We start from the raw sequence: 27,446 nt of genomic DNA, 5'->3' as shown, positions 1-27,446 counted from the left end.
TTAGGAAAATTATTGTTTCCACAAATTGTCCAAGTTGACAAGAAACGGACGTGAGATTTGTCTCCCGCTAATTTTTTAAACATCTGAGTTATTTTTAAAAAGCTATGCAATACTATAATTTTTAGCCTCGCAGTCAAAATATGAACATGAGATGATTTTAACATGAGAATCTCAATTACTTATAGGCTGCATGCCTGTTTTTCTGTGATACTTGGTTTTAAAATTTTTAATACCTCAAGAAAAAGTTTTAATACAAGCATGGCTTGTGGCTCACTTGGCTAATCCTCCGCCTGTGGCGCTGGCATCCCATATGGGTGCCGGGTTCTAGTCCTGGCTGCTGCTCTTCCAGTTTAGCTCTCTGCTGTGGCCTGGGAAGGCAGTGGAGGATGGCTCAAGTGCTTGGGCGCCTGTACCCACATGGGAGACCAGGAAGAAGCACCTGGCTCCTGGCTTCGGATCGGCATAGCTCTGGCCGTAGTGGCCATTTGGGAGGTGAACCAACGGAAGGAAGACCTTTCTCTCTGTCTCTCTCTCTCACTGCCTAACTCTGTCAAATAAAAATAAAATAAAAAAAAATACAAACATGGCTTCAAGAAATTGGGTTTTAATATTTCTTAGGTAGTTTTATTTTAATTTTTGGAATACAAATTAAATTATTATCTAATTTCAGGGACTTTTGCTATGTTTTTAAGAACTATACATGCTCAAAAATATGTTAAAATTGAGGAATGCCATGGCCTGTGATGTGTCAAGGGTCCTTGTAGGTATTTCTTCATACATTGGTAGTCATACACATATAGATAATTTAAAGGCATAAACAGGATCTGTAGATCGGGGTATTAGGCTGACCTTTCTTATTCACAAAGAAATAAAGTAACACAGTGCTATATGCTTCTAAGGAATGTGGAGGGAATGGAGGCGAAGGAAGTTGCTGTTAACCTTTTGTGAATAGCCTCCCAGGCCATTTCCTATGCAGATAGACATACGAGTGTATGTACACAGTGCAGACACGTAAACATATGTGTACATGTGAACATACATGTGCAGGCAGGTTGGGACATCTGTGGTTTAGTTTAGTTTTAACTGTTAATATTCCATTAAGTTGGGGATGTTTCCTTGGGGTTTATGGTGTTGTGATTGATACCTGTCACTCTTAACTAAGATATCCATATGTGGCTTAATGATGAACAACATAATTCATAGGTCAACCTCTGTATCACCTTTCTTTTCAAAATTTTATTGAATGTTTTTTCAACTAAGTGTTAATACCCTAACTTAAAGATGCAAGGGTACTTCACAAAGTCCATGTAAAATAGAATTAAATTATGGTTATTTTGGTGTAAAAAATTAAAATCCATGCATATGACGAATCTATAGAACAATTCATGAAAAATGTGAATTATGAAACATTATTCATCAGTTTCAACATCTCTTTTGTTTTTATATATTTGAAAGACAGTTACAAAGAGCGAGAGGGAGGGAGAGGAAGAGATCTTCCATCTGCTAGTTCATTCCTCAGATGGCTTCTCTGCCGACCCCTTTCTGAACCTCTGGTCTTTGTGATGCTTTGTTACACGGCAGCACTAGCTGAGACAATCAGTATGTGGTAGTGAGGGAGGGAAGGAAGGTTTGCAGTGATAACTTCTTCCATGACACATGCAAAGGCCTGTGTGTACTCAGCGACGGCGTGTTCTGATGGCCTTCGGAAGTTTTACTGCATCCATCAGCGTGATGACCTCCGAATCGGGAGCTCCGTGGGGGGGCCGTCATGTGTTCTCTGAATATAGCAGTTGCGTGGCTGGGCACATCTGCCTTCCCCTCCGTTCAGCTGGACTTCCAGAACCCACCCCTTTGCCTCCATCACACTGGGTGAAAGTGGGGCAGAGCGGAGGGCAGCCAGCTCGGAGACTGGACAGAGCTGGGCCATGTTGAGGGAGCCTCTCAAGCCAGAATCCCAGCTGCTGTGTTTGTCAGCCACATCCTGTGTGGCTGCACACCTCGCTGCTCCTCCTGTCCGCTTCTCCCGCCCTGCCTTATTCCACACTGTGCTTCGAGAAAAATTATTTTTTCAATGATAAACAGAACAAACTGCCATGCAGCCCTTCTTCCTTATATTTGTACACACACCTACTACGACTTATTTCGTATTCTGCAAAAAGTTTTATCCAAGCGTAGATCAGACCATCTGCGAGCTTCAACTCTGTATGTGTTGTTGCATTTCTCAGGCTCAGCCATGGATCCACAAGCATTTGCTGTAATTATGTATTTGTGCACCTTAAATATTTCATAGTATCCACATACACATGATAAAGACTCCTCTAAAATTTTGTCTTCAGTATTTTGTGACACTCATCAATGTCATAATGAATTGTACCTACTCTTTTTTAAAAATAATTTTTGGGAGATTTATTTATTTACTTGAAAGGCAGTTAAAGAGAGAGAGAGAGGGAGGGAGGGAGGGAGGGAGGGAGGGAGGGAGGGAGGGAGGTGTCTTTCATTTGCTGGTTCACTCCTCAAATGGCTGCAATAGCCAAAGCTGTGCTGACCTGAAGCCAGGAGCCAGGAACTTTTTCCAGGTCTCCCATGTGGGTGCAGGGGCCCAGGGACTTGGGCCAACTTCTGGTGTTTTCCCAGGCCACAGCAGAGAGCTGGATAGGAAGTGGAGCAGCCAGGACTTGATCCGGCGCCATGTGGGATGCCGGCACTGCGGGCGGTGGCTTTACCTGCTGCGCCACAGTGCTGGCTCCTTACTTATTCTTTGTATTCTATATTTTGTCTCTGAGCATCAGATCCTAAATTTAGTAGATTTTATAAACTTCTCCTCAGTTATGTAATATTTTTACTTTAAGATGTAATTAAGAAATGTCTCTTAAATCATAACTGTAGTCTCTTTGCTTAAGGTTCTAATTAATAAGAGCTACCCTTAAATTATTTTTGTTGTACATTCTGAAAAAAAAATCCTACAAATATCACAGTATGAGGTCTCTTGCTTAGCATCAATAAGCTGTTTCTGATAGAATGAACCATCTGCATGAAAATATTACCTGGCTTCATTATTTTAGCAAAGCCTATTTTAATTCTTTATATAGCAAATCTCATCGCCAGCAAATTCCTAAAAAGTAGGCAATATATAGCCAAATGCCTATTAGAAGTACCCAAGTAACATACTAAAATGAAGCGTTTGAAATGTTCCTTGATGATTACCAAACATTTATTATGGCTAATGCAACTGCTTTGTTTGCAAGACCAGGTATCTTAAAAAGATTTATTTCTTTGAAAGGCGGAATGATAGAGAAAGAGGGAGACACACACAAGCACAGGTGGAGGTGAAGGGGCTGGAGAGAGAGAGACGAAGACAGAGACAAGTCTTCCATCTGCTGGCTCACTCCCCAAATGGTCACAACATTCAGACCTGGGACAGGCTGAAACCAGGAGCCACCAACTCCATCCTGGTTTCAACATGGGGGGCAGAGACCCAAGCACTTGGATTGTCTTCTGCTGCCTTCCCAGGCACATTAACAGGGAGCTGGATTGGAAGTGGAGCCAGGACTGGAACGGGCACTCTGAGATCAGGTGCTGGTGGCACACACACTGACTGGCTTTACCTCGCTGCACCACAACGCCGGCCTCTTGGAAGAGGTACATTTTGCGTAGTATACTGTGGATGTCAGGTTTAGGATATGACTTGACAAATGTTGCGCTCAACAGATACAATGATAGAAAGAGGTAGGGAAATGGGTGAATATCTACAATAAGACAGTTTCCTATCATGGACCGTGACCTGGTGACGGAGAGCAGAGATCAGTGAAGGAGGGGATCGGGTTGAATCAGTTGTTTTTGTTAATGGTTGTGGAAGGAAGGGGTAGGTGTTTGGTGTTAAAGGGGCAGTTTGAGAGAACATGTGAAAGGAGAGATTCATGGTCATTCTGAGGTCTCCGTACTAATTCCTAAACATGGAGACAGGATTAAAAAAAAAAAATCGGAAACCCTGCCTCCTGCTGTTTACATTTGTAAATTTCCCTCTGTGCCTCCTGCTGTTTACATTTGTAAATTTCTCCCTGTGATTTAAGAAGGTGAGGCCCCCACGCAGGATGGATGTGAGTCACGTGTGCTCTTTATGGCCTGCACGTGGAGTCTGACATGCTACCATCTGGACTTGGAATGTAACTTAGACGTTTTCCACGCACTGTTTTGTGTATCAGGTTTGGCACAGAAATACAAATTTGTCCATTGTGAACCATGGCAGCAGTGAAAGCCGGGAGGGTGTTAATGAGAGAAGTGTGCTGGGGCTTCCTGCCACTCTGCCACCTTTTTATAACAAAGGCCTGGGCTCGGGGATGAGTTCCAGTCCATTAAAACCCTTTTCCCTTTCTGACGGCTTGTCCACAGTCCTCCGGTTCTCAGATTTACTCAAGGCGCACACTCACTGTTTTTCTTGTGGCCAGAAAACATAAAGCATAGAATTTGCTTGCCCGACAGTTTCCAGGCCTGCGTTCTGGCCGTCCAGTGCACGCATGGTGTTGAGTAGCAGATCCTCACCACAGTTCTGCATGAATGCCCATTCATTCTCATGCGGTTGGTCCTGGGCTTCTGTTTGCCCTGAGTTACGTGCATTTTACTGTTTCATTGCTATCTTGGGACTTCAGCAAGAAGCTCTGCGTTGGTCTAGCCTTGTCACTGTGTGAATGATGAGAGAGGTGTAGCGAACAGGCAGAAGACATTGAGCCTAGTGGTTAGGATACCTGTGTCCTGCATCCGAGGGCCTGGGTTCAATTCCTGCCTCCGGCTCCTGACTCCAGCTCCTGCCAGTGCACAGCTTGGAAGGCAGTGACGATGGCGCACGTTACTGTAGGTTCCGACCACTCACACGGGCTATCGGATTGTGCTCCCAGCTCCTGTCCTGGCCACTGGGGAGTGAACAAGTGGACGGGTGCTCTCTGTCTCTGTGTCTCTCTAGTAACTAAATCTAAAAAATAGAAAACAATTGACAGTTAGATGCATGTGATCATGTATAATTTGATATGATACGTTTCTTTCCCAAATGTTAGCTAAAGCAAACAAAACAGTCTTCATACAGTGCACATGTAGTCCTGGAGAATATAAAACAAATAATGCCACAACAGGACTATTAGAGAAATCATAGCCTGATGTTTCAGACTTGTGTTACACTAATGATTTACTGTTCCCTCTAAAACTGCCCGTCTGGCTTGCAACTTGACTGTCAAGGGATCACCCCTAACCTGGGGCTACACTTGGATGGAGACTTCGATTGTATCTGTTTAGATTCAGAAATATTCTCCACTTACAAAAAAGGTCAGCGTGGTGCACTGTGCTTTGTTTACTAAGAAGACTCTTCTTTTCCCATAGTAATATCCAAAACTTTCATGGTGTTGTTTTCATATTTTGTTGCCAAAGCTTATTTTTCTGCATCCTACCATCTTAATAGGTAAACAGGTTTGTCCCTTTTTCTTTTGAAGAGTATACGACATCCTTAACTGTAAAATAGAAGTGAGGGTGTTACTTGGTTTTGTCTCTAGAGTTATGATTCCTCTGCTTCTCCTTTATGATTTAATGATTTTTCAGTGTAATAATAATATCATGCATTTATATTTCATTTATCAAGTAGATATTGAGAGTTTTTGTTTTCAAGTTTTCAGATGGGTCAGTTCATTTTTTTTTCCCTCAAAGAAACTGTTTACTTAATGAGTACAAATTTTGTAAGTACAACTTTAGGAATATAGTGATCGTTCAATATGGCGATTTTTAGGGTTGCAAGATTATATCCAGTTAGCTTTGCAACTGCCTAAAGACACTGACAACTGGACTTTGATTAGTAAGTACTCTGAGTACCTTTAGAACTGTAAAATCAAATTGGAACTCCATTGTTATTGAAAAATAAACCAAACTTAAATGGGTTGCTGGAAATTCAGTGTCTTAATGATGGGCTAACTATGTCCAGAAAATCATTTTACCATGAACTGTCAGTACCCTTCATTTAAATATAATTTTAGGCAATAAAATAAAGTTTGAAAAACGGTTTAGTTTTGAAAGGCCAGAGCTCTCTCTCCTTTTTCCAGAAAGATCTCTCTGTATGTCTGTCGTCCCCTCCCTCTCCCTATCCAGCCTAGCGGTCCCAAGTCCTCCTTTCGTGTCTGTTTGTCTTTCTGGCGTGTGCCACGTTTTGGAGTGTCAGTAAAGCAGCATCTGTTCTGTTTTAGGAGAAACCCGATGCCAGCTCCACGTCACTTCAGCTGCGCTCCCAGATCGAAGTAAGCACTGCAACTTTCATCATCTATTTTTGCTTCTGCTTTTTTTTTTCTTCCCCTTAACTGATATTCTGTACAAACCCGATGAAGCCTGTTGCTCTGCCTGCGCTGACGCGACGAATCTTCTCTCGTAGGAGTCGCTTGGCTTCAGCAGTGCCGTGTCAACCCCAGAAGTGGAACGAAAGTGAGTCTCCCTGCCCGTGTCCAGCACCCCGGTGGAAATCAGTGGGGGATGCTGTGTGGAGGTGCTGGGGTGTGTGCGATGTCATTGTCCCACGTGTGATGTGTGCGCGCATGGATCTGTGTGGATGAGAAAGGGGGTGTTTCATAGTCCAGTTGGTAATGCCTCTGGATTTGGCGAAGCGTTGCTGATTTCACGCTGTGAGGTAGGAGGGGACCCCCAAATACATAGCTGGAAGTGAATGCAGAGAAAGACAGATGACAGGTAAGTGGGTCAGCGTCGGGTGTCCTCTACATTCATCGTTGATATGGGATGACAGTCATAAAGAAGCAACGTACAAAAATAAAGGGTGTTTCTGGGTAAAGCAGCGATTCAGAAACCCTCCCCCCCACCACAGTTTGGTCAGTGACTTTAAAACAAGAATAAATGCACGTGTCCAGAGATGGAAAATGCTCCCTGCCTTTCCTGGTAAGGCAATCTTTTTTGCTTCCTTGTCCAAACTTAGACCCTGTAATTTGTGCTCTCATGGGAGGTAATTCTATGCCTTATCTGGTATTTCCAGTACTTCTTTAACGCAACCCTCATCCCCCCCAAAACAAACAAACAAAAAAATTTTGGCACTATAACCTTTCTCTTTTGTACTTTATCCCATTGTAATCATGCTAGAAGGTTCTATTTGCGATCGTCTGAGGTAAAGAAATTTAAAGAAAATCCACGTCTCTAAGCAGACACTTCCTCTGGCGCAGGGCCCCTGGCGGAGTTTCGTGCCAAGAGAGGCAGAGAAGTGGTTTAGGAAAGAGGTATTTCTGGAATGAGGAGCACACATTGCGAGAGCGTGTGTGTGTGCTTTACAGCAGGCTCTGCTAATCCGTCCATGTGTGTGTGTGTGTGTGTGCGCCGCAGGCACAGGAAGCGGCTCCAGGGAGTGGAGGCTGCTTCGCCAGAGAGAGACTGAGGAACGCAGGGGTCTGTGAGCCAAGGAAAGCCAAGGCCGTTGCCAGCTCCAGGTTAGAGGATGTTTAGATCCATGTTAGAGGCACACAGCGTGGAGGGTGAAGTAAATACAGGAGTGCAGCTGATGCTGACCTTGAACTCAGAGGTTCTGTGGTGGTCGGAAAGCACCAAGTGAGTGGGCTGTGGTTTCTCCGGACGGACGAGTTCCTCCTGCAGGGAGCGTGCCTCAGGCTGAGAACTCAGGTGTCTTCTCAGATTCTGCGAAGCCTTCAGGAAACAAGAAATGCTTGCCCTTACTCCTAGGAGGAAGTGGCTCACCAAATCCGTGCGAGCCTCAGTTAGGCTGGGGGGCGCTTCTTCCCTGCAGTTGTGGGTAGTCATTCTTCCCTGTGTATGCACATTACTTAGGACGATGTGGTGGACTCTTGTGGCCAGTGGACTGATGGCTTCTGCCGAGGTGAACAGAAAATTTCAACATACACACACACGCACATGCATACATGCACACTGTTAACAAACCCAAGCTCTCCATTTGTAAAACTGCTGTTTTGCTTTTTTACTTCTAAATGTTCAGATATCTATATTTCCAAACAATTTGAAAGTTTGGAACATTTTGTTTTTTATTTCCCTATGAATGGTTTTGAAAACAGTGATATTCTTTGTAAGAAAAAAGATCTAAAAAATATGGTATTCTTTAAAAACCTTAATAGTCTTTTTTAAGACAAAACCTATCTTTGGAAAATACTCTTAAAATATTTTAAAAAACACTTCTTTATTTGAAAAACAGAGATAAAGAGAGGAGAGAGGGAGAGAGAGAGAATTTTCCATCTGCAGGTTCACTCCCTAAATGGCCCGAATGCCCAGACTGGGCCACAAAGCCAGGAGCCACAAGCTCCATTAGGGTCTCCCACATGAGTGACAGGGACCCAAGTACTTGGGCCATTTGCTGCGCTTTCCCAGTCACATTAGCAGAGAGCCAGATGAGAAATGGAGCAGCCAAGACTGGAAGTGGTACTGATATAGGAGTATAGCATTGCAGCTGAACCCACTGTACCACAATACCAGCCCCATTAAAAACATTTTTTTTTTAAGATTTATTTTATTGGGTTGCCAGTGCTGTGGTGTAGTAGTTTAAGCCTCTGCCTGTGGCGCTTTTATCTGATATGTGCATTGGGGTTCAAGTCCTGTCTGATCCATTTCTGATCCAGCTCTCTGCTAATGGCCTGGGAAAGCAGCGGGAGACAGCTGAGTGCTTGGGTCCCTCCAACCATGTGGGAGACCCAGAAGAAGCTCCTGGTTCCTGGATTCAGATCGGTTCAGCTCTGGCTGTTGTGGCCATTTGGGGAGTGAACTAGCAGAGGGAATACCTCTCTCTCTGTCTCTCACTCTCTTTTTTTTTGTGTAACTCTGACTCTCAAATAAATAAATAAAGATTTGTTTTATTTATTCTTTGGAAAACTTTTAAAAATAAAATTGCAAGAATTGTGTGATGAATTTTTTTTAAAGATTTATTTATTTGAAAGTCAGAGTTACACAGAGAGAGAAGAGGCAGAGAGAGAGAGGTCTTCCATCCACTGGTTCACTCCCCAGTTGGCCACAATGGCTGGAGCTGTGCTGATCTGAAGCCAGGAGCTTCTTCCAGGTCTCCCATGTGGGTGCAGGGGCCCAAGGACTTGGGCCATCTTCTACTGCTTTCCCCAGCCATAGCAGAGAGCTGGATAGGAAGTTGAGCAGCCAGGTCTTTAACCAGCACCCATATGGGATACCGGCCCTTCAGGCCAGGGCGTTAACCCACTGTGCCATAGCACCAACCCCTGGATGAAATTTTTTTTTAAGATTTATTTATTTATTTATTTGAAAGGCAGAGTTACAGAGAGAAAGAGAGGTCTTCCATCCACTGGTTCACTCCCCAAATGGCTGCAATGGCTGGAGCTTCACCGATCCAAAGCCAGGAGCCAAGAACTTCTTCCGGGTCTCCCATGCAGGTGCAGGGACCCAAGGACTTGGGCCATATTTCTCTGCTTTCTCAGACCATAGCAGAGAGCTGGATCTGAAGTGGAGCAGCCAGAACTTGGACCGGCGCCCATTGGGAAGCCGGCATGGCAGGTGGCAGCTTTACCCAGTACACCACAGCACCAGCCCGCAATGAACTTCTGTATAACTTTCACTTAGACTCACCAGTGTCGGCTTTTGCACACCATTTCCTGTCTGCTATACACACACACACACACACTCTACTAATTATTATTGCTAACACATCTAAGAGCAAGTTGTTGACATCATGAACTTCACCTGAAAATACACCAGCATGTGTTTCCTAAGGACAAGGCTATTCTCTTATAGAATCATAGCTTACATACCAAATATTGAATATTTACCAATGACTGTTCTTAAGATACGGTTCAGATTCCCATTTCTCTAATTGTCACCATTGGGTCTCTTAGAGCACTTTTTGGAGCCAGTGTGGGAAGCATGCCTGTTGTTTACATGCCGTGTCTCTTTTGAAAGTCAAGTTTAGTCTGAGTGGGTTTCTGCATCTGTTATGACCTTGACATTGTTCGTCAATGTAGCTTGGTTGCTTGGGGAGTCCTTGTTTCTCCTCTTCTCTGTTGGGCACTACAGCAGGAGGCACCTGATGTCCCTTTGTCTCACGAGTGGTGATACTGATTTGACCATTTGGTGAAGGCGGTACCTGCCAGGTTTCTTCCGAGACATCCCAGTTGCCCCTTTGGAGTGAGTGAGTGCTCTCTGGGGAGCTAATCTGAGACTGTATAATTCCCTGTTGTGTGTCAGGCTTTTACTTTATGGTTTTAGATGCCTGAATTAATGACTTCTGTCAGGACAGTGATATGTATTCTTAAATCGATGATTGTTTTGGACTGCATCTTCTAGAAGTTTTTTGTTTTTGTTTTTAAAAGATGAGGTATTGCTCTGAAAGCCCTGATTATAATTTGAGTAGCTTTGCTACAGTGGGTATATTGTACTTGAAAATGTAAATGCTTTCAGATGGAAAATCCCACTACTCCACTCCTCAAAGTGCTGGCTGGTAGCTTTGTGATTGAATAGTTGGGGGCTGGTGACCTGGCATGCCCATTGGTTGTGTCTGGTTAGGGTCTGGTAAGTGACTGCCAAGCAAAACATCCTTCTGACTCAGAGTGTTGCTTTATGGGCTGAAGTTTTCTTCTGCTTCTTATTCAAAAGGCAGGAGATCTTGGTAAAGAACAAACAAAAAAAAGTGGACAAGCTCCACAGCAGCACAGCATGGGAGGCAGAGGGGCAGAAGCAGCAGGCGACTCCCGACTGGAGCAACTGGCCCTGGGGCTGCCACCTCCCAGACCCACAGTCTCTCCAGCTGTCTCGGGGACTCCAGGCTACATGCCTCCCTCCCTTCTCTCTAACACCTACGCTGATAGAGCTATCGGGCATGAATTGTGATACAAATCTCTCCTTGTAAAAAAAAAATACAGATTCAGGATTCTCTCTGTATTTAGCAGGTCTGGCAAGAAGAGGTGGTGAGTCTCTTGTGGGGAAACAAGAAGTGAGAATTCTAATATACTGGCCATTCCATAGCACCTGCATAGCCCTGCCAGGTGGGCCTTGAAAGGTAGAGAGATACATACACAGGGATAAGTAGGTAGGTAAATAGGTAAGTAGGTAGGTGGGGAAAGAGATACACAAGTAGGTGGTACATAGATAGGGAGATAGACATAGCTAAATGTAGATTAATAGATAGAGATAGGTAGGTAGGTAGATGGATGGACGGACGGATAGATGGATGGATGGACGGACGGATAGGTGGATGGGTGGGTGGGTAGAGGGAAAGAACAGATCTTTACCACCCCTTCGCCACTTTGACGCAGTCACCATTCATCCTCATTTTCTTCAAAACTGTCTGGTCTTCTATATGCTTTCATTAAAAATATAATAACAGAGGCCAAGGGAGCTTTCATTTAAGCATCTTGTATTTCTGGCTGTTTACGTAGCTGCTGGCTGAGGCTGTGTGCTTTGTGTTTGTCTCAGATAGCTGGAAAGGTAGTATTAGCTGAATTTCTTGTTGACCATAGGAAAGCAAGACTTTCTTTTCATTGGGAAGTAACTTTGTAGTTGTGTCTATGGGAAGTAACTTTGTAGCTGTGTCTGTGAGGGATGAGTTTAGCTGTGACTAACAGAAAACCTGACAAATAGTGATGTAAACAAATGCAGGGTTCATTAGACACTCCCTTGTTCCAAGGATAGGTCCAGGGCCCGCCCCCGGTCTCGCGTGGGCCTTGGGAATCCCAGCCTGTGTTTCCTTTTTCTCTTTCTTACAACTCCCCCTGCCACCCCCATGGCCCCAGAATGGCTGCTCCATCTTTGGGTGGGAAGGAGAAACAGGGTGAGGGAAGCTTAGACAATAGGACAAAAGGCCAAGGCTCATCCTTTCCCAAACTTTCCTAGAAACCCTCCCGAACACAAATGAGTGGTTTGTTCCACTCATTTCTTCCTGCCGCAGCTGTTCTCTGAGCACCTGCTTTGTGGGGAAGGCACTGTCCCGGGTGCTGGGATACAGTGATGAACAGAACAGATGGGAGCTGTGTGCAGCCTGCATTCAGAGGTAGGCTTATGTCATAGGAAAAACACAAATAAGTATTTTAAACAGTGGTAAGGAGAAAAATTGGAAAGGGGACCCAGAATTGGTCACTTTGGCTAGCACAACTCTAAGGAAGCTTAGAGAAGTATTTTTAAGTGAGCACACTGCTGCTCTGAACAAAATGGGTTCTTTTCTTGAAGGCCGGGAACGAGTACTTAGTGGGTTGGAAGCTGGCAATATTATCGTGTGAGTTCATCTTTTCTTTATGGGAGTATACATATAAAGCAGAGGAATTTGAAACTTAGCTAGCTACCCAACAAATAAGCCAAGTGTCAGGGTTACTTATTTATTTATTTATTTTTTTTTTTGTTAAAGATTTATTTATTTATTTGAAAGGCAGAGTTACAGAGAGGCAGATGCAGGAAGAAAGAGAGATCATCTATCCACTGGTTCACTCCCCAGATGGCTGCAATGGCTGGAGCTGGGCCAATCCAAAGCCAGGAGCCAGGAGCTTCTTCTGGGTCTCCCACGTGGGTTCAGGGACCCAAGGACCTGGGCCATCTTCCATTGCTTTCTCAGGCCATAGCAGAGAGCTGGATCAGAAGTGGAGCAGTCAGGACTTGGACCGGCACTTATATGGGATGCTGGCGCTGTAGGCGGTAAGCCACAGCACTGGCCCTGTGTCAGGGTTAATTAGATTCCTTGAGTTCAAGTAAGCCTGTAGTGGATTTGATCCTGTGGTTATTTTTCAGTATCTGTACAGAGTTAGTTTGTGGGGTTTTTCTGCATGGACTGAGAATTGGAACAGAAAAATCAGATAGCAGCAGTTTATGCTGACGGAGGGCCTGTTATGTATCAGGAACTGAGGTTAGCCTTTAACGTGGACTCATCTGGGACCGGGTGCAACCCTGTGAGGCTCCCGGTGATGTTAATACCATCTGCAAGTGCGGGAGATGAAGCAGCCACCAAGTGCCAGGGCCCAGATTGGATCCCAATAGAACCCATCATCCTAAGCGCTAGACCACAATTCCAGGGCACTTGATACCTACCTTGCTTACACAGAAATGGACGTTAAGGGCGAATCAGGTTCATTAGCATTAGATAAATAGCAGCAGTTAAAACCCTCACTCTGGCGGTTCTTTTCGAAATAGGAGCGAGTTCTGTTGTGCAGAAATAAGCTGGATCTTGGTTATTTATCTGGTCAGGCTGGAAGGTCCAAAATAAATCTTAGAGTGTCACCTTAGCCCATATTTATAACTCGGTTTCCACTAAGTCTTCCACGAGGGTTGAAAATTCACTGATTTAGTTTCACTTTCTTTCATTACTACGACTACACTTGAACTCTTTTATGGTGGAAAAAGTCCAAAACTATATAGCACGCTGGAAAGGGAAGATAAATAAAGGGAGAGGAAGCCAACAGGCGGCAGAAATGGCCGCAGTAGTTTACACATGTTCTGTGCCAGGATTTCCTCTCTGTGAGCAGCGTGGCTCTCTGGCCAGCGGGATGATGTCCTTTCTCCATTTCTCCCCCTCAGAAATCGCTGCCTCCGCTCGCTCTCTCCGCTCTGACGCCTGCCTGGTGTTCTTCGTTCCAGACTCCAACTCCCGGCCTTGCCTCTCTCTGGGCTGCTTGCACCTCTGAGCCTTCCCCTTTGTCCCTCCCCGAGCCCACCCCTGTGAGTCTCTCTTCATCCTCTCCTTGACCTCCAGGTCCCCTTGTTCCATGACAGGCTGAGCCTCAAAATTGTCATTCCTTCCAGGAGGCTGCTCTGTTACCCTGCTCTCGCACTGTCACCCACCCGTACCCCTCCTACTGAGCAAGCTTTATTCAACCTTAGGAACCCAGCTCTGGCCCTGGCTCCTCCCAGAAGTCATTTCCAGTCCTGAATAGGGTGAAGTGCTTCTTGCTCTGTAGGGGGCGCTGTGCCAATCCACGGTTATTGTATTTTATCATGCAGATTTTCTTTTTTCTTTTTCTTTTCTTTTCTTTTCTTTTCTTTTCTTTTCTTTTCTTTTCTTTTCTTTTCTTTTCTTTTCTTTTCTTTTCTTTTCTTTTCTTTTCTTTTCTTTTCTTTTCTTTTCTTTTCTTTTCTTTTCTTTTCTTTTCTTTTCTTTTCTTTTCTTTTCTTTTCTTTTCTTTTCTTTTCTTTTCTTTTCTTTTCTTTTCTTTTCTTTTCTTTTCTTTTCTTTTCTTTTCTTTTCTTTTCTTTTCTTTTCTTTTCTTTTCTTTTCTTTTCTTTTCTTTTCTTTTCTTTTCTTTTCTTTTCTTTTCTTTTCTTTTCTTTTCTTTTCTTTTCTTTTCTTTTCTTTTCTTTTCTTTTCTTTTCTTTTCTTTTCTTTTCTTTTCTTTTCTTTTCTTTTCTTTTCTTTTCTTTTCTTTTCTTTTCTTTTCTTTTCTTTTCTTTTCTTTTCTTTTCTTTTCTTTTCTTTTCTTTTCTTTTCTTTTCTTTTCTTTTCTTTTCTTTTCTTTTCTTTTCTTTTCTTTTCTTTTCTTTTCTTTTCTTTTCTTTTCTTTTCTTTTCTTTTCTTTTCTTTTCTTTTCTTTTCTTTTCTTTTCTTTTCTTTTCTTTTCTTTTCTTTTCTTTTCTTTTCTTTTCTTTTCTTTTCTTTTCTTTTCTTTTCTTTTCTTTTCTTTTCTTTTCTTTTCTTTTCTTTTCTTTTCTTTTCTTTTCTTTTCTTTTCTTTTCTTTTCTTTTCTTTTCTTTTCTTTTCTTTTCTTTTCTTTTCTTTTCTTTTCTTTTCTTTTCTTTTCTTTTCTTTTCTTGACAGGCAGAGTGGACAGTGAGAGAGAGAGACAGAAAGGTCTTCCTTTACCATTGTTCACCCTCCAATGGCCACTGCGGCCGGCGTGCTGTGCGGATCCGAAGCCAGGAGCCAGGTGCTTCCTCCTGGTCTCCCATGCAGGTACAAGGCCCAAGAACCTGGGCCATCCTCCACTGCACTCCCGGGCCACAGCAGAGAGCTGGACTGGAAGAGGAGCAACCGGGACTAGAACCCAGAGTGCCAGTGCCGCAGGCAGAGGATTAGCCTATTGAGCCACGGCGCCGGCCTATCTTGTAGATTTTCAAAAAGTCACTGAACTACTCTTTTTCAAAGTAATTGGCCCACCTAAAGTCACAGAGTTGGAGGCAACCATCTCAGTGCCATCTGAGAGTCACTAGCCTTGGGGAGAAGCCTCCATGCCCAAGTTCAAATCTGGACTGTCTTTCTTACCAGCTCTGTGACTCGTGGACAAGCTGTCGACCCTTTCTGTCCACAACTGTCACAACTGTAAAATGACAATAGTCATTACAGCACTTACCTCCCTTAGTAAGCCATCTGGCACATAGTAAGTGCTTAGTCATCTCCTGTCTTATCCATAGCTACCCAAGTTCATGCCCTTGCCCATTGCTTTGGCCACTTGCATCCTTTTCAAACCCCACATGGACCAGCTTGGTCGTGAGGTCTGAAGCTGAGAGCCCGTTCTCTTCCTCTCTCAAGATTCTCTTCAGTGCCCAAGAGGGATATTTTTCACAGAGCAAGTACTTGTTCAGTGCTTGTCTGGAAATCATTGACTGCGCCCAGTCTTTTGAACTAGGTTAAAGATGGCTTTTTCTTGAGGCTGGTGCTGTGGCATAGTGGGTGAAGCCACCACCTGCAGCGCTAGCATCCCATATAGGCACCAGGTCGAGTCCGGTTCGAGTCCCTGCTGCTCCACTTCTGATCCAACTCCCTGCTAGTGCATCTGGGAGAGCAGTGGAGGATGCCTAAGTCCCTGGGCCCCTGCACCCTTGTGGGAGACCCAGAGGAGACTCCTGGCTCCTGGCTCCTGACTTTGGCCTGGCCCAGCCTGGGTCATCGCGGCCATTTAGAGAGTGAACCAGCAGATGGAAGATCTCTCTCTGTCTCTCCCTCCCTCTCTGTCTCTGTAACTCTTCCAAATAAATAAATAAATCTTAAAAAAAAAAAAAAAAAGAATTATGGGGCCAGTGCTGTGGTATAGCGAGTAAAGCCTTCACCTGCAGTGCCATCATCCCACATGGACGCCTGTCCAAGTCTTGGCTGCTCCTCTTCCTATCTGACTCTCTGCTATGGCCTGTGAAAGCAGTAGAGTATGGCCCAAGTCTTTTGGCCCCTGCATCCACGTGGGAGACCAGAAGAAGCTCCTGGCTCTTGGCTTAGGATCTGCCCAGCTCTGGCTATTGTGGCCAACTGGGGGGTGAACCGGTGGATGGAAGACCCCCCCCCCGCCTCTGCCTCTGCCTCTCTGTAACTCTGCCTTTCAAATAAATAAATAAATCTTAAAAAACAAACAAACAAACAAAAAAGGATTATTCCCTGGACTGGAAATACACTGGTACAAAAGACCGCCTTTGGTCTTACTTGTTACCCAGCCCATGTCAGGGTCTCCCCACACTGATAGTGGGATACAAAAAGTGTTTTCTGCTTATAAATATTAACTTTAAGAAGCTACTTGTCAAGGACATTGAGTAGATAGACTAGCAGCTTGCACAAATACCCAAACCTGTCTCTAAGGCTCCCACCTCTCCACACGTGATTCTGTTCTGCCGGCTTGTTCAAGTCTCCCAACTTCCCTCCTTCCTGTCTTGACTCCATGACACCTCCAGATAAAGGCACAGATCAAGAAACATTCAAAACATTATGGCTGTTTAATTTTTAAAAACGTTTAAATCTGTCTGCGGTTTTGTGGGAAAAGTGCTTCTATTTTATGTAATGGCTTTATTGAAATATAGTTCACATACCGTAACCGTTCACCTGTTAAAAGTATATAATTCATTGATATTTTTGTATGTTGTTTTATAGCCATCAGCACAATCAATTTTCGAATATTTTTGTCAACTTAAAATTACCCTGTAACCCATAGCTGTCATCTCTCCAAATTCCCACATTCCCCCTAACTCCTGATGAAGCCACCAATCTCCTTTCTGTTTCTCTGTCTCTAGCTCTGCCTGTCTTGGGCTTTTCACAGGAAGCGAGTCGTGTGTTTTCCTATGGCTGGCTTCTTTCGCTTAGCGTGATATCTGCAAGACTCACTGTGTTGTACATGTACACATTTTGTTTATTGCAAGGAAGTTGTTAGCACATTTTACCTTTTATGAAGGATGTTGCCATGGGCACGGCTGCCCCAGTCTTCATGGGATCACGTGTTCTGGTTTTGTTCATCAGTTTTCCCAGGTTACGCAGTGCACACGTCATACATCTGCCCACTTGAAGTGTGCTGTTCAGTAGTGGTTAGTGTATTCACAGATGTGTGTCACCTCAGTCCAGTCAGCTCCATGTTCATTCCCAAGCTCTTTCACTGTCGTTCCTTGATCACTAATGACACCCTAAGTTGTCATCAATCCACTGTCTCTATAGATTTGCCTATTCTAGGCCTTCCATGCAAATGAAGGGAAAGTGGATTTTTGCCAGAAAATTTGTTACAGATGTATTGAGTTAAATTCAGCTTCTTTGAATGCATGAGAAATCCTTATTGTTTTGGTTCATTGTTTCCTGACTGGGACCTCCTCCCTCTTCTCCAGCTAGTTTGGGGCTGGGGGTTGGTGAGTGGGTTCCTCTCGTTGTAGGAGCTGCCCAAGGACAGGACTGCTCTCTGTCCTCACGTCCATCCAAGCCCCAGGCTCAGCGCCACAGCTCTGCACAGATGGCGCTGTGGGCTGATGGGACCTCTGCACTCAGTAGACCAGACTCCGTGAGAAGAGCTGCTGGGCTGGCCCGGAAATCCAGGCCAAGCCACGTCTCTGGAGCTCAGCCTAATGCAGGCTCTTTGTTTCCACATTCTGTGTGTGACAGGACTGCGGGGTAGGGAGGGGACACCCGCATTGTCCCATGGGAACCGCGCCTGTGTGTCCCCGCCTGGAGCCTGTGGCCATGCAGGGGGCGCTGAGGAAGTCACATGGAGGCCTGCCCGATGGAGTCCTCAGTAGGCCAGCCGAGGTGGGTGCCCGCTGTGTGCCTGCTGTCCTCTCAGGACGGGAGGTGGGCCCTGATGGCCTGTTACAGCAGCACCACAGAGAGCACTGGGGACTACCTGAGTCCCTGCTGTGTGGTCCTTGAAGCTCATCAGGTGGACATGTGGCCAGGGCACCAAACTTAGTTTTCAGGACATAAATGGGCTGGCCCAGGTGCCGGGTCTGACCAACCAGATTATTCATCCTTTTGCCTGAATCCGCTTATTGTTGAGCATCTATGAGGCTGAGGCCCTGAAGGCACGCGGGCTGGAGTTGTAAGTCATCTCTGACGCTCAAGTCCTCTGTGAGGTTTCACCCTCCTGGCTTTAGCTCCTCATTTACACAGGGCTGGTCCTCGCCAGTGCCTCCCAGGGTCCCCACAGCTCAGGCCATCAGACCCAGCCGGCCACAGGTCTTGCACCCTTCAGTTGAGCCCAGCTGCAAGGGTGCTGCCATGTTGTAACTGGTGCAGGCTCTGGAGCTGCCCAGAACCTGCACCTGGGTTTAAGCACTACTGGTTGTGGGCTTAGAACAATGCGCTGGGACTCTCTAACCTCGGGTTCCTCATTGGCAAAACGTGCACCGTGAGGGCTCTTTCCAAGGGTGGTTGTGAAATCCCCAGCCCGGTGCCATGGCTGAGACAGGTCCTCTCATTCCGCCTGCGCCCTCCATCATCCCTACCCACCTCTGTGTGCAGACAGGGGCAGTGTGTCCATCAGGAATCCCATTAGGTGGTTCTTGCGATACACGGAGCTCATCAGAAGCCAGGGTTACCTCAAATACATGCTTTACAAATGACCTCCAAGGAGAGGCTCAGGAGCAGCAGCGTACGGTGTGGGCACACCATGCGGCAGCGTGTCTGTGTGAGCAGGCGTGTCTGTCCACACGTGTGCACCCTCCATCATGCAGCATATTTGAGGGGCTCAGCATTCCAGAACGCAGGGCCTTGGGGCGGGAGCAGCTGTGTCTGCGTCCTCCGCTCAGCTGTTGCCAGCCACAAACCCTGTTGGCCTCTGCCACGTGTGTGTGTGTGCGTGCGTGGGGGAGCCTCCAGCTGACCCAGCCGCAGCTTGAGCCCATGTGCCACCACCTTCCTTGGCGGCAGACCGGGTGTGCCCTTGCTGCGACTGCTGGCGACGGGTTAGCACACGGAGGTGGCCACTGTTTGCAGTGTCTCTTGCGTAGGAGATGAACTGAATGTTGGCCAGTGGTGGGGAAGGTTGTGGGAGGGTAGAAATAAATAAACAGCATTCCTACCATGGTGGGAATACAGGGGGTCACTGAGCTACGATGTCCTGGACGCTCCCTGCTTATCTTATTGATTCTGCTCACCAATCTGTGATGGGGGTGGTGTTTTACAGTTAAGGAAAGCAAGGTTTAGAAGAGTTAAAGACCTAGTGGAATTACAAAGCTTGGGTGAGGCAGGGCTGGATTCGAGAACCATGTCTGGGTAAGGGCAGGGCCAGGTTTCTTCTTCTTTTTTTAAAGATTGATTTTTTTTTTTATTTGAAAGGCAGTGTTGCAGAGAGACAGAGGCAGAGAGAGTCCTCCATCTGCTCATTCACTCCTCAGATGGCCTCAATGCCAGAGTTGTGCCCATTCAAAGCCAAGAGCTTCTTCCGGGTCTCCCATGTGGGAGCAGGGGCCCAAGCACTTGGGCCCTTTTCCACTGCTTTCCCAGGCCATAGCAGAGAGCTGGATTGGAAGTAGAGCAGACGGGGCTCGAATTGGCACTGCAGGTGATGGCTTTACCTGCTATACCACAGCGCCGGCCCAAGGGCCAGGCTTCCTATCAGAGGCCCCACCACGAGGACAGTAAAGGGCCAGTCTACTTTGGAGAGACCGGCAGTGGGCTGGACAACAGATAGATGTTAGTATACAATTATCAAGCTTCTGCTGTTTGCACAAATATGCTAGAGCCTGGCAAGATGAATTGGGTTGGAAGGGTGGTTACGTCCTTACAGTCAGCAGAATGCAGGACTTAAATTCAGTGTGAGAACCATCAGGACAGGAAAGTGTAGGAGGGAGGACGAGGAACCCTCAGGAGAAAGAGGTGGGGCTGAGGGTCCTGGAGTTTGAGCATTGGTTGGGGCCCCAGTAGAGAAGTTCAGGTGAAATGAGGACTTGTGGGACAGGTTGCACAGCCTGGATGCGGCTGCGGCTGCTCCTTCTGTATTGGGCGAAGTCTGCAACAGGGCTGTGCGGTCGGGAAGCCTGGTGCATGCTTGTGAAGTGGGGAGAGCGAGGCTCCGGCTGCAGCTGGGAGGGTAGGCAGAACCGGTGCCCTCTCACCACCAACAGCTCTTCAGTGGTGAGGCTGCCAGCCCAGCCACTGCCCCATGCCATACAGGGACCAGCCGTGGCGCATGCCAGCTCCCTCGGGCCTCGTGCCTGGCACTGACCTGGCAGCATGGAGAGAAAAATGCTGGCCGCTCTCTGTCTGCATTCTGCATCTCACATAAAGTGTCTCTCCTGGCCCCCGAGATCTCTGAGGGGAGAGCGTTCTAGGAATCCTAAGCCAAGCTGAATGAGCTGTCAGACTGCAGCTCCGCCCCAGGTTCCCCCAGGAGTGAGCGCCTGCCGAGTGAGACCGGGGTTCTTAGCAAGCGGGGAGAGGAGGTGAAATGCAGTTGGAAGTGAAGGTGTGTGACTGAGAGCAGAGCCGTGTGGGGGAGTGGTGCGGTTGGAGGGCCTGCCTGGCTCAGAAGTCGCCCAGCCTTGGGTTTTGTGTCAGGAGCACCACTGTCAGTGTGAGGGGGGCAGGAGTCCTCCCAGGAGCCGAGGAGACCGCTGGTGGAGAGAGAAACTCTGAGAGTCTGAAACTCGGCGCGCCTTTCTCCATCCTGCTTCTGCTCTCCACATTCTTTCATCCACTGCCCGTTTCCTCCATCAGCACTATGCGGAGCATCTCCTGCGTGCCAGGACCGATGATGCTTGAGACTACCCCTGGGCTCTGTCCAGATAAACCTCACAGTCAGGCCTGGCCACGCGTTTGGTCATATCGTTCTGAGATGTTCCCCTGCAGTTCTACGTTTCTTATTCTGGAGTTGTTGGGTTTGAAGGATGCCCCAGGGACTCCAGGGGTTCCAAGCACATCCACACATCAGACTTACCCAGAGAGCTTGTGGGAAAGGCAGAGCCGCAGGCCCCGCCCACCCCAATGGTCCTGGCCCTCCAGGTGGGCCCCCGAAAGCTTCAGTTTTCCATCACAGTGCAGTCTTGGGAGCCACCACCCAGACCAGTGTCTGGTCAGCAGATTGTGCCATTTGCTTCTTCTCCATGATTCAGCACAGGCAGGCCTGGGGGCTGCTCGGCAGATGCTGGGAGAGGTCGTGGGACCCCTGCAGAGCCTCCTGGTGGCTTAGGATAAAGCCACAGAGTCATGTTGGGGAAGGCTTTGCATCCCTTGGGTGGCTGGATGGGGGTGCGTGCAGTGAGACCGGCAAAGTGCAGGGAGGCAAGGTGCAACCACTGTCAGGTGGCCCCAGGTGGAAGGCGAGTGGTTGTGACAAGGAAAATGTTTGGGAATTTGGAACTGAGATATTAGGAGGCAGAAAAGCTCAGGTTCCCACTGCCATAATATTTGTAATACAGAAAGCCTACTCACCAGCAATTAAGAGTGGGGGCCAAGGGGAGGCCCAGGTGCCCATCATGGCAGGGCCCCGACCCTGGCTACCATATTGTTCATGCTGCTAGCAGCAGGTGCACCCACAGTCAAGTCCTGGGTGGCCGGTCACTGTGCCTACAGTAAGGAGAGGAAGGGTCCTCCCTGTCCACAGCTCCCCAGCTCCCCTGCTGCCCCTTGGAGCAGCTGACTGAGGAAAGCAGCAGCTCCTGTCTCCCCCACCCCCACCCCATTCCCCAGGACCCTCTGCCCAGCCTTCCCAAGCAGCCAGCATGGCCAGGCTGGGCAGTGAATGAGAACCGCTGTTTGTTTCCACTGAGAAAGTTCGGCCTGCTTCCGGAGCCGTCACCATGGCAACGATCGGAGAGATAATTGAATGGCTCTTCTTAGCCTTCCCTCTCGGCTGCTCCCCGCCCCATCCTGAGGCTGGAGCCATTCCGAGCCTCCTGTTCTGTCCTGGGTAGGTTCGGTTCGTACCGATTTGCTAAGAATACCAAAAACTGGCTTCCCTCTCTGTGCCGGGCCTCTGCTGCTGTGGGTTACCCCCATCCTCTCTGCCCCAGTGGCGGGGGTGGCAGCCCCCTTAACCCCACCTAGCCTGTGAGCCAGGAGGGTGCAAAGGCTTCCTGCCGGCTTCAGTCCTCAGCTGCGTTTCCTTGAGAAAAGCCTTCCTTGGACCCCAGATTTATTACACAGGCAGACAACTTCAAAGTGGAAGTAGAAATTTTCCTCCATTTACAGAATAAATAGCATCCAGGAAAAAGTGTAAACAACGGTTTGTTGTTGTTGTTGTTGTTGTTCAGTAGCCTGCTGACGCTCATGTGAAGTTCCTTCTATTTTTTTTTCTCATCGTATAAAAACCAGCTTCTGTGGCAGAAACAGTGCTACAAGCCTGCTTTGTTTTACTTTGCTTTTGACAACAATCTAGCAATTCTTAAGATATGAGACCGCAATAAGGTTTTAAATCTACCTGGAGGCCAGGGCAGGACCGGGTTCGTGTGTACTGGTTATAGCACAACCCGAGTGAGCACAAGGCCAAGGCTTGGTCCTTGGTTTGCACCTTCATTTGCGTGCCTGCTGGGGAATCGCAGAAGTCAGTTTGACCCTGGGCTGTAAACTCTGCTGGCCAAGTTGCAAATTGCGCACTTTCAGTGGCAGAGAAAACACATAGCATTTTGGCTTTGGGCTCACAGGATTGTACCTGCTAGTGGGAGTGTGTGAGAAGTAAGCTGTGCAAGACACATAGAGGCCCCACAGAGACCAAGTTTTCATGGGAAAAACACTGGGTTGGGTGGCCCAAGAGCCGCTAAGCTGAGCTCTGTGCGTTACATCTTGCAGTTGTGAGACCTTGGACAAGTCACAGACACACACTCTGGGCCTCAGCCTCTCTCTCTCTGCAGTGGGGCTGGTTCTTCTCTGGGATCCTGAAAGAGGTATAAATGTGCCTGGTAAAGCAGACCAGTGCCTGTAGATGCTGTTATTTCTGAACCACTACATGCTGGTTATATTCAGTTGCATGTAACTGGCTTGTGCCTTCAGTATTGAGACCAATGGAGGCATAGCCTCATGTGACAAGGACCCTGGAGGCTGGTACCCTTAGGCAGGGGCAGCTGCTGGAGGCGTGACTCCCTCTCCTACTCCACTCTGCTTGGTATGTGACTTTTTTCCTTATGGTAAAATGATAACTGCTGGGGCATCCACCCATGTTTTGGGCAGGATGAAGGCAAAGATCCTAGGCCAAAGACATGTACCTTGAGTGGGTCTGTCCCATCCTGGAAAAACTGGCATGGTTAGGAAAGCTCCAGTACAGATCCCAGTGTCGCTGCTCTGCCAGACACTTAGACCTGTCCTTGGCTAGCTGCAAGAGAGTCTGGGAAGTGAGTATTTTAACAGTATACCTACCCCTGCCCCCAGTTGGGGTTGTAAATAAGAAAGAAGATAAAAATGAATGTTGAAATGGGAGGCAACTGATTCTTTTAAAATTTTTATTTGTTGATTTATTTAAAGGGCAGAGATATTCCATCTGCTGGTTCACTCCCTCAATGCCCACAGTAGCCAAGGGCTGGGCCAGGCCAAAGCCAAGAGCAGGGAACTCCATCCTGGTCTCACACATTGGGCCGTCGTCTGCTGCTTTCTCAGGTGCATTAGCAGGAAGCTGGATTGGAAATGGAGCAGTTGGGACTCAAACCAGCACTCTGAAATCGGACGCCTAGGGTACTGTGTTGCGTGTGGCAGCTCAGCCCATGGTGCTACAACCCCGGCCCTGAGGCAGTTGGTTCTTCCACTCTCGTCGTCCTTTGGCAAGTCAGTAAAATCTACCTGCTTGGGACCGGAGCTGTGGCGTAATGGGTAAAGCTGCTGCCTGCAGTGCCAGCATCCCATATGGGCACCAGTTCAAGTCCCGGCTGCTCCACTTCCGATCCAGCTCTCTGCTATGGCCTGGGAAAGCAGCAGAAGATGGCCCAAGTCCTTGGGCTCCTGTACCCACATGGGAGACCCGAAAGAAGCTCCTGGCTGCTGGTTTCGGATCGGTTCAGGTCTGGCCGTTGCGGCCAACTGGGGAGTGAACCAGCGGATGGAGGACTATCTCTCTCTCTCTCTCTCTCTCTCTCTCTGCCTCTCCTTCTCTCTCTGTGTAACTCTGACTTTCAAGTAAATAAAAAAATGATTTAAAAAAGAATCTACTTGCTTAATTGTAAACTCCCAGAATGTGTGCGCCATGTGGTGTGCAGCTTCACTCTCTGTGCCAAGCAAACATTGGTTGTTTTTAATGAGATGGGTCACGTACTGGTTCCTTCTTGTATGAACATACTTGAGCCAAAACTACTTCATGCCTTTAGTTTTCCTGAGGGTGTTTGGAAGATTATTTACTAAATTTGAAGGAACTGTGCAAGCGTTTACAACTTCTCAGTGCCGGACTATGTACTGGGAGTAGTGTTAGTCACATCAAAACTGGCACACGCATAGCAATTGTATATCAGCTTCTTGGGCAGTTCAGACCCGTGAAGCCACAGATGAAGACAAAATATGGCCCAGATGGAAAAGAGAAGACCCACTGAGAATTTCCTGAAGCTTTGGAAGATGGCTGTACCCCCACGCAGTGCGGATTCTCCCTGCCCCGAGCCCTCACCCGCAGGTGCACTGCGCTCTGCCCTTCCGCACTTGTAGGCTCAGTGAGGTTGTGACCCAACACAACCAGGCTGCGGGCCCCGCTGTGCAGAGGTGGCCTCTGGCTGCTTTTCAGACGTGCAGCTTTTGTATTCCTGCCAGTGACCTGCATCATTGACTTTCAGTGCAAGTTACTGACTGGGGAGTGCGAAAGGACACAAATCTCTTTGAATGCACCTTTGTGAAGGATTCGCAGACTCTCCAGGGTTGGAGCCCTGTCCTTGGCCTGGAGATCCTGTTGGCCCGAAGTGCCAGAGCACCAGCTCCCTTATTACATGCTGACACACTGGAGGACATGTTGACAAAGATGGAGAGAAATGTGTGGAGCTGCTTGGAAGAAAAGGCCAGTGAGGGTAGCGGGCATATTTTATTGTGTTTTGCTTTCTTGTATTTTTAGTGTTTAGCCTGTGTTGCATGTGCTGTCAGCACAGTACAAGCCATAACTCACCGGAACCCCAGGAAACCTGGGGGAGAGGTAGCAGCGTCTCTACTGTGCATAGGCAGAAGCTGGATTCTGTGGGACTTAGTAATGTGCCAGAGCTGCTCATCAGTCAGTGGGAGAGCTTGGCTTTGAACACTGGCGCTGGGACCCCAGGCCGTGTTCCTCCCTGGGTCGTGGGCCTTACGGACAGCGTGGGAGACATCATTCATGTCCAGTTGCCAGTCATCTGCCCAGCATCTCTAGGTAGAATAAAACCGAAGGAGTTAGACTTAACTGCAGCAGGGAGGATCGTGTTCAGAAGCCCAGAACGTCGATGTGTCTAATACAGTCAGCAGGGCGCAGAGGGATAGGGGGTGATAGGCGTTGGGGCTAATGGCGCTCATCTAAACGGGCCGCGCCTCTCTCCTTAGTTTTCTAGATGCCTTTTTTTTTTTTTTTAAATTTTTTTTTTTTATTTATTTTTATTTTTTGACAGGCAGAGTGGACAGTGAGAGAGAGAGACAGAGAGAAAGGTCTTCCTTTACCGTTGGTTCACCCTCCAATGGCCGCCGCAGTCGGCGCGCTGCGGCTGGCGCACCGCGCTGATCCGATGGCAGGAGCCAGGAGCCAGGTGCTTTTCCTGGTCTCCCATGGGGTGCAGGGCCCAAGCACCTGGGCCATCCTCCACTGCACTCCCTGGCCACAGCAGAGAGCTAGCCTGGAAGAGGGGCAACCGGGACAGAATCCGGCGCCCCGACCGGGACTAGAACCCGGTGTGCCGGTGCCGCTAGGTGGAGGATTAGCCTAGTGAGCCGCGGCGCCGGCCTCTAGATGCCTTTTGAAAAGGCATCTTGTAGAGGCAGAATCAGCTGATGTGATGCATTTAAACCAAAGACATTATAACAGTGGAATGGGGTAGAATAAGTTAAAAAATACCAGCACTCACCCTGGAGATTTCGGACTTGGGATGTCCTTTCGGCATCCTGTGAGTGTTCAGAGTGTGCATCATGGATCAAAGGCCCTCTTTGAACTGGAATGAAAGCGCCGATGGTTTTACTGTTTGCAGACAACATCCACACTTCCGAAACCTGAAAAATCTGCCATTTCTTTGGAGAATGAAGATTACATAATTGATGGGCCCAAGCCTTTGCCCATGAGTTAAATGTCCATATTGAAAAGCAACTCGGTGTCAATACAAAGCATGGAGTTCGCTCTGCCCTACACTGGAAGCTAAGTACTCTTAAGGATGTTGATCACATGGATCCCATTGCAAGGCTATTGTGCTAAACATTAATCGGAGGAAGAGTTTTTGATAATAAGTTCAGCCATCGTGTGTCTCTGTGTATATGTGTCATTCTAAGCAAAGTACAAATCGCTTTGTGAAGTGTGACTGAGAAGAGGAAGAGAGATTACTCTGCCTATCTTAATTATCAGAGAGTTTATGTTAAAAATTATTCAGAAGAGGTTGCTGTTGTGGTTCAACTGGCTAAGCTGCCACCTGCGATGCCAGTATCCCATATCAGTGCGCGGGTTCAAGCCCCTGCCGCTGCACTTCCGGTCCAGCTCCCTGCCTGGGTCCCTGCCACCACGTGGGAGACCCAGATGGAGTTCCGGGGTCCTGCTTCAGCAGGTGTTTGAGTAGAGAACCAGTGGATGAAAGGTTTCTGTCTATCTTTCCCTCTCTCTGTCACTCTGCCTTTCGAATAAATAAATATTTTAAATATTTAAAAGGAGAAAACCTGGTGTTCTGTAAGAGGCTAGAATCTAGAATTGGGCGGAACATGGCCCGAGGCCCACCGTTTTCTCTGTTCAAGGCTGCTCTGCTGAGTAGTCAGGAGGTCGCATTTATTTGGGGTTTTCCAGGTGCCAGGCACCATGCTGGGCTCTCACATTTCTCACATTTCTCGCCCAGTCCTCCGAGCAAGGTGGCTACTTGTTGTTCAACCTAACAAGGCAGTCAGGCTTGGATTGGTGGCTTGTGCCGTCTACCCCCAGGCCTGCCTGTCTCCCGGAGTGTGTGAGCTCTTTGGATCCAGCTGTTGCCGCCTTGATCCTTTATGAAGGTGACCTTGTAACAGAAAGCTGGAAAGTGCAGACCGGGGACTGCACCGCAAGTGGAAGGAGAAATACTGCAGGCAGGATGTTTTGCCAGCGTTTCACCGGCATTGTCGTTGCCATTGAATATCGGCGGAGTTCTGACGGCGTGCAGTCCTCAGTCTCAGCCCGTGGAGGGGCAAGCTGAACCACGGCGTGTGCCAGAGATTCAGCAGCTTTGGCCTTGGAGGGCCCGATGCTGGGGGTAAGGCCCGA

At 47.5% G+C, this 27,446-nt stretch overlaps 1 protein-coding gene across 6 annotated transcripts in view; it reads left to right on the top strand.

Moving 5' to 3' along the window:
• SASH1 (SAM and SH3 domain containing 1) overlaps positions 1 to 27,446 on the top strand; it is a 324,812-nt gene that overhangs the window by 216,670 nt on the left and 80,696 nt on the right. For 5 of the 6 annotated variants that reach the window (XM_051855276.3, XM_051855275.3, XM_051855274.3 and 2 more), the window contains 2 exons: positions 6,219 to 6,269; positions 6,401 to 6,450. The exons of the other annotated variant lie outside the window; for it this stretch is intronic. In XM_051855276.3, the coding sequence (XP_051711236.3) occupies positions 6,219 to 6,269; positions 6,401 to 6,450 (101 nt within the window). The remainder of the gene's footprint in view (positions 1 to 6,218; positions 6,270 to 6,400; positions 6,451 to 27,446) is intronic. 6 annotated transcript variants of the gene reach the window in all.

This window comes from Oryctolagus cuniculus, chromosome 5, assembly GCF_051225735.1.
Source record: "Oryctolagus cuniculus isolate XC-2025 breed Fujian yellow rabbit chromosome 5, ASM5122573v1, whole genome shotgun sequence".
In the NCBI taxonomy this organism is placed as follows: domain Eukaryota; kingdom Metazoa; phylum Chordata; class Mammalia; order Lagomorpha; family Leporidae; genus Oryctolagus; species Oryctolagus cuniculus.
The sequence above is the reverse complement of the archived record's forward strand: the minus strand, read 5'-3'. Positions and strand labels throughout refer to the sequence as shown.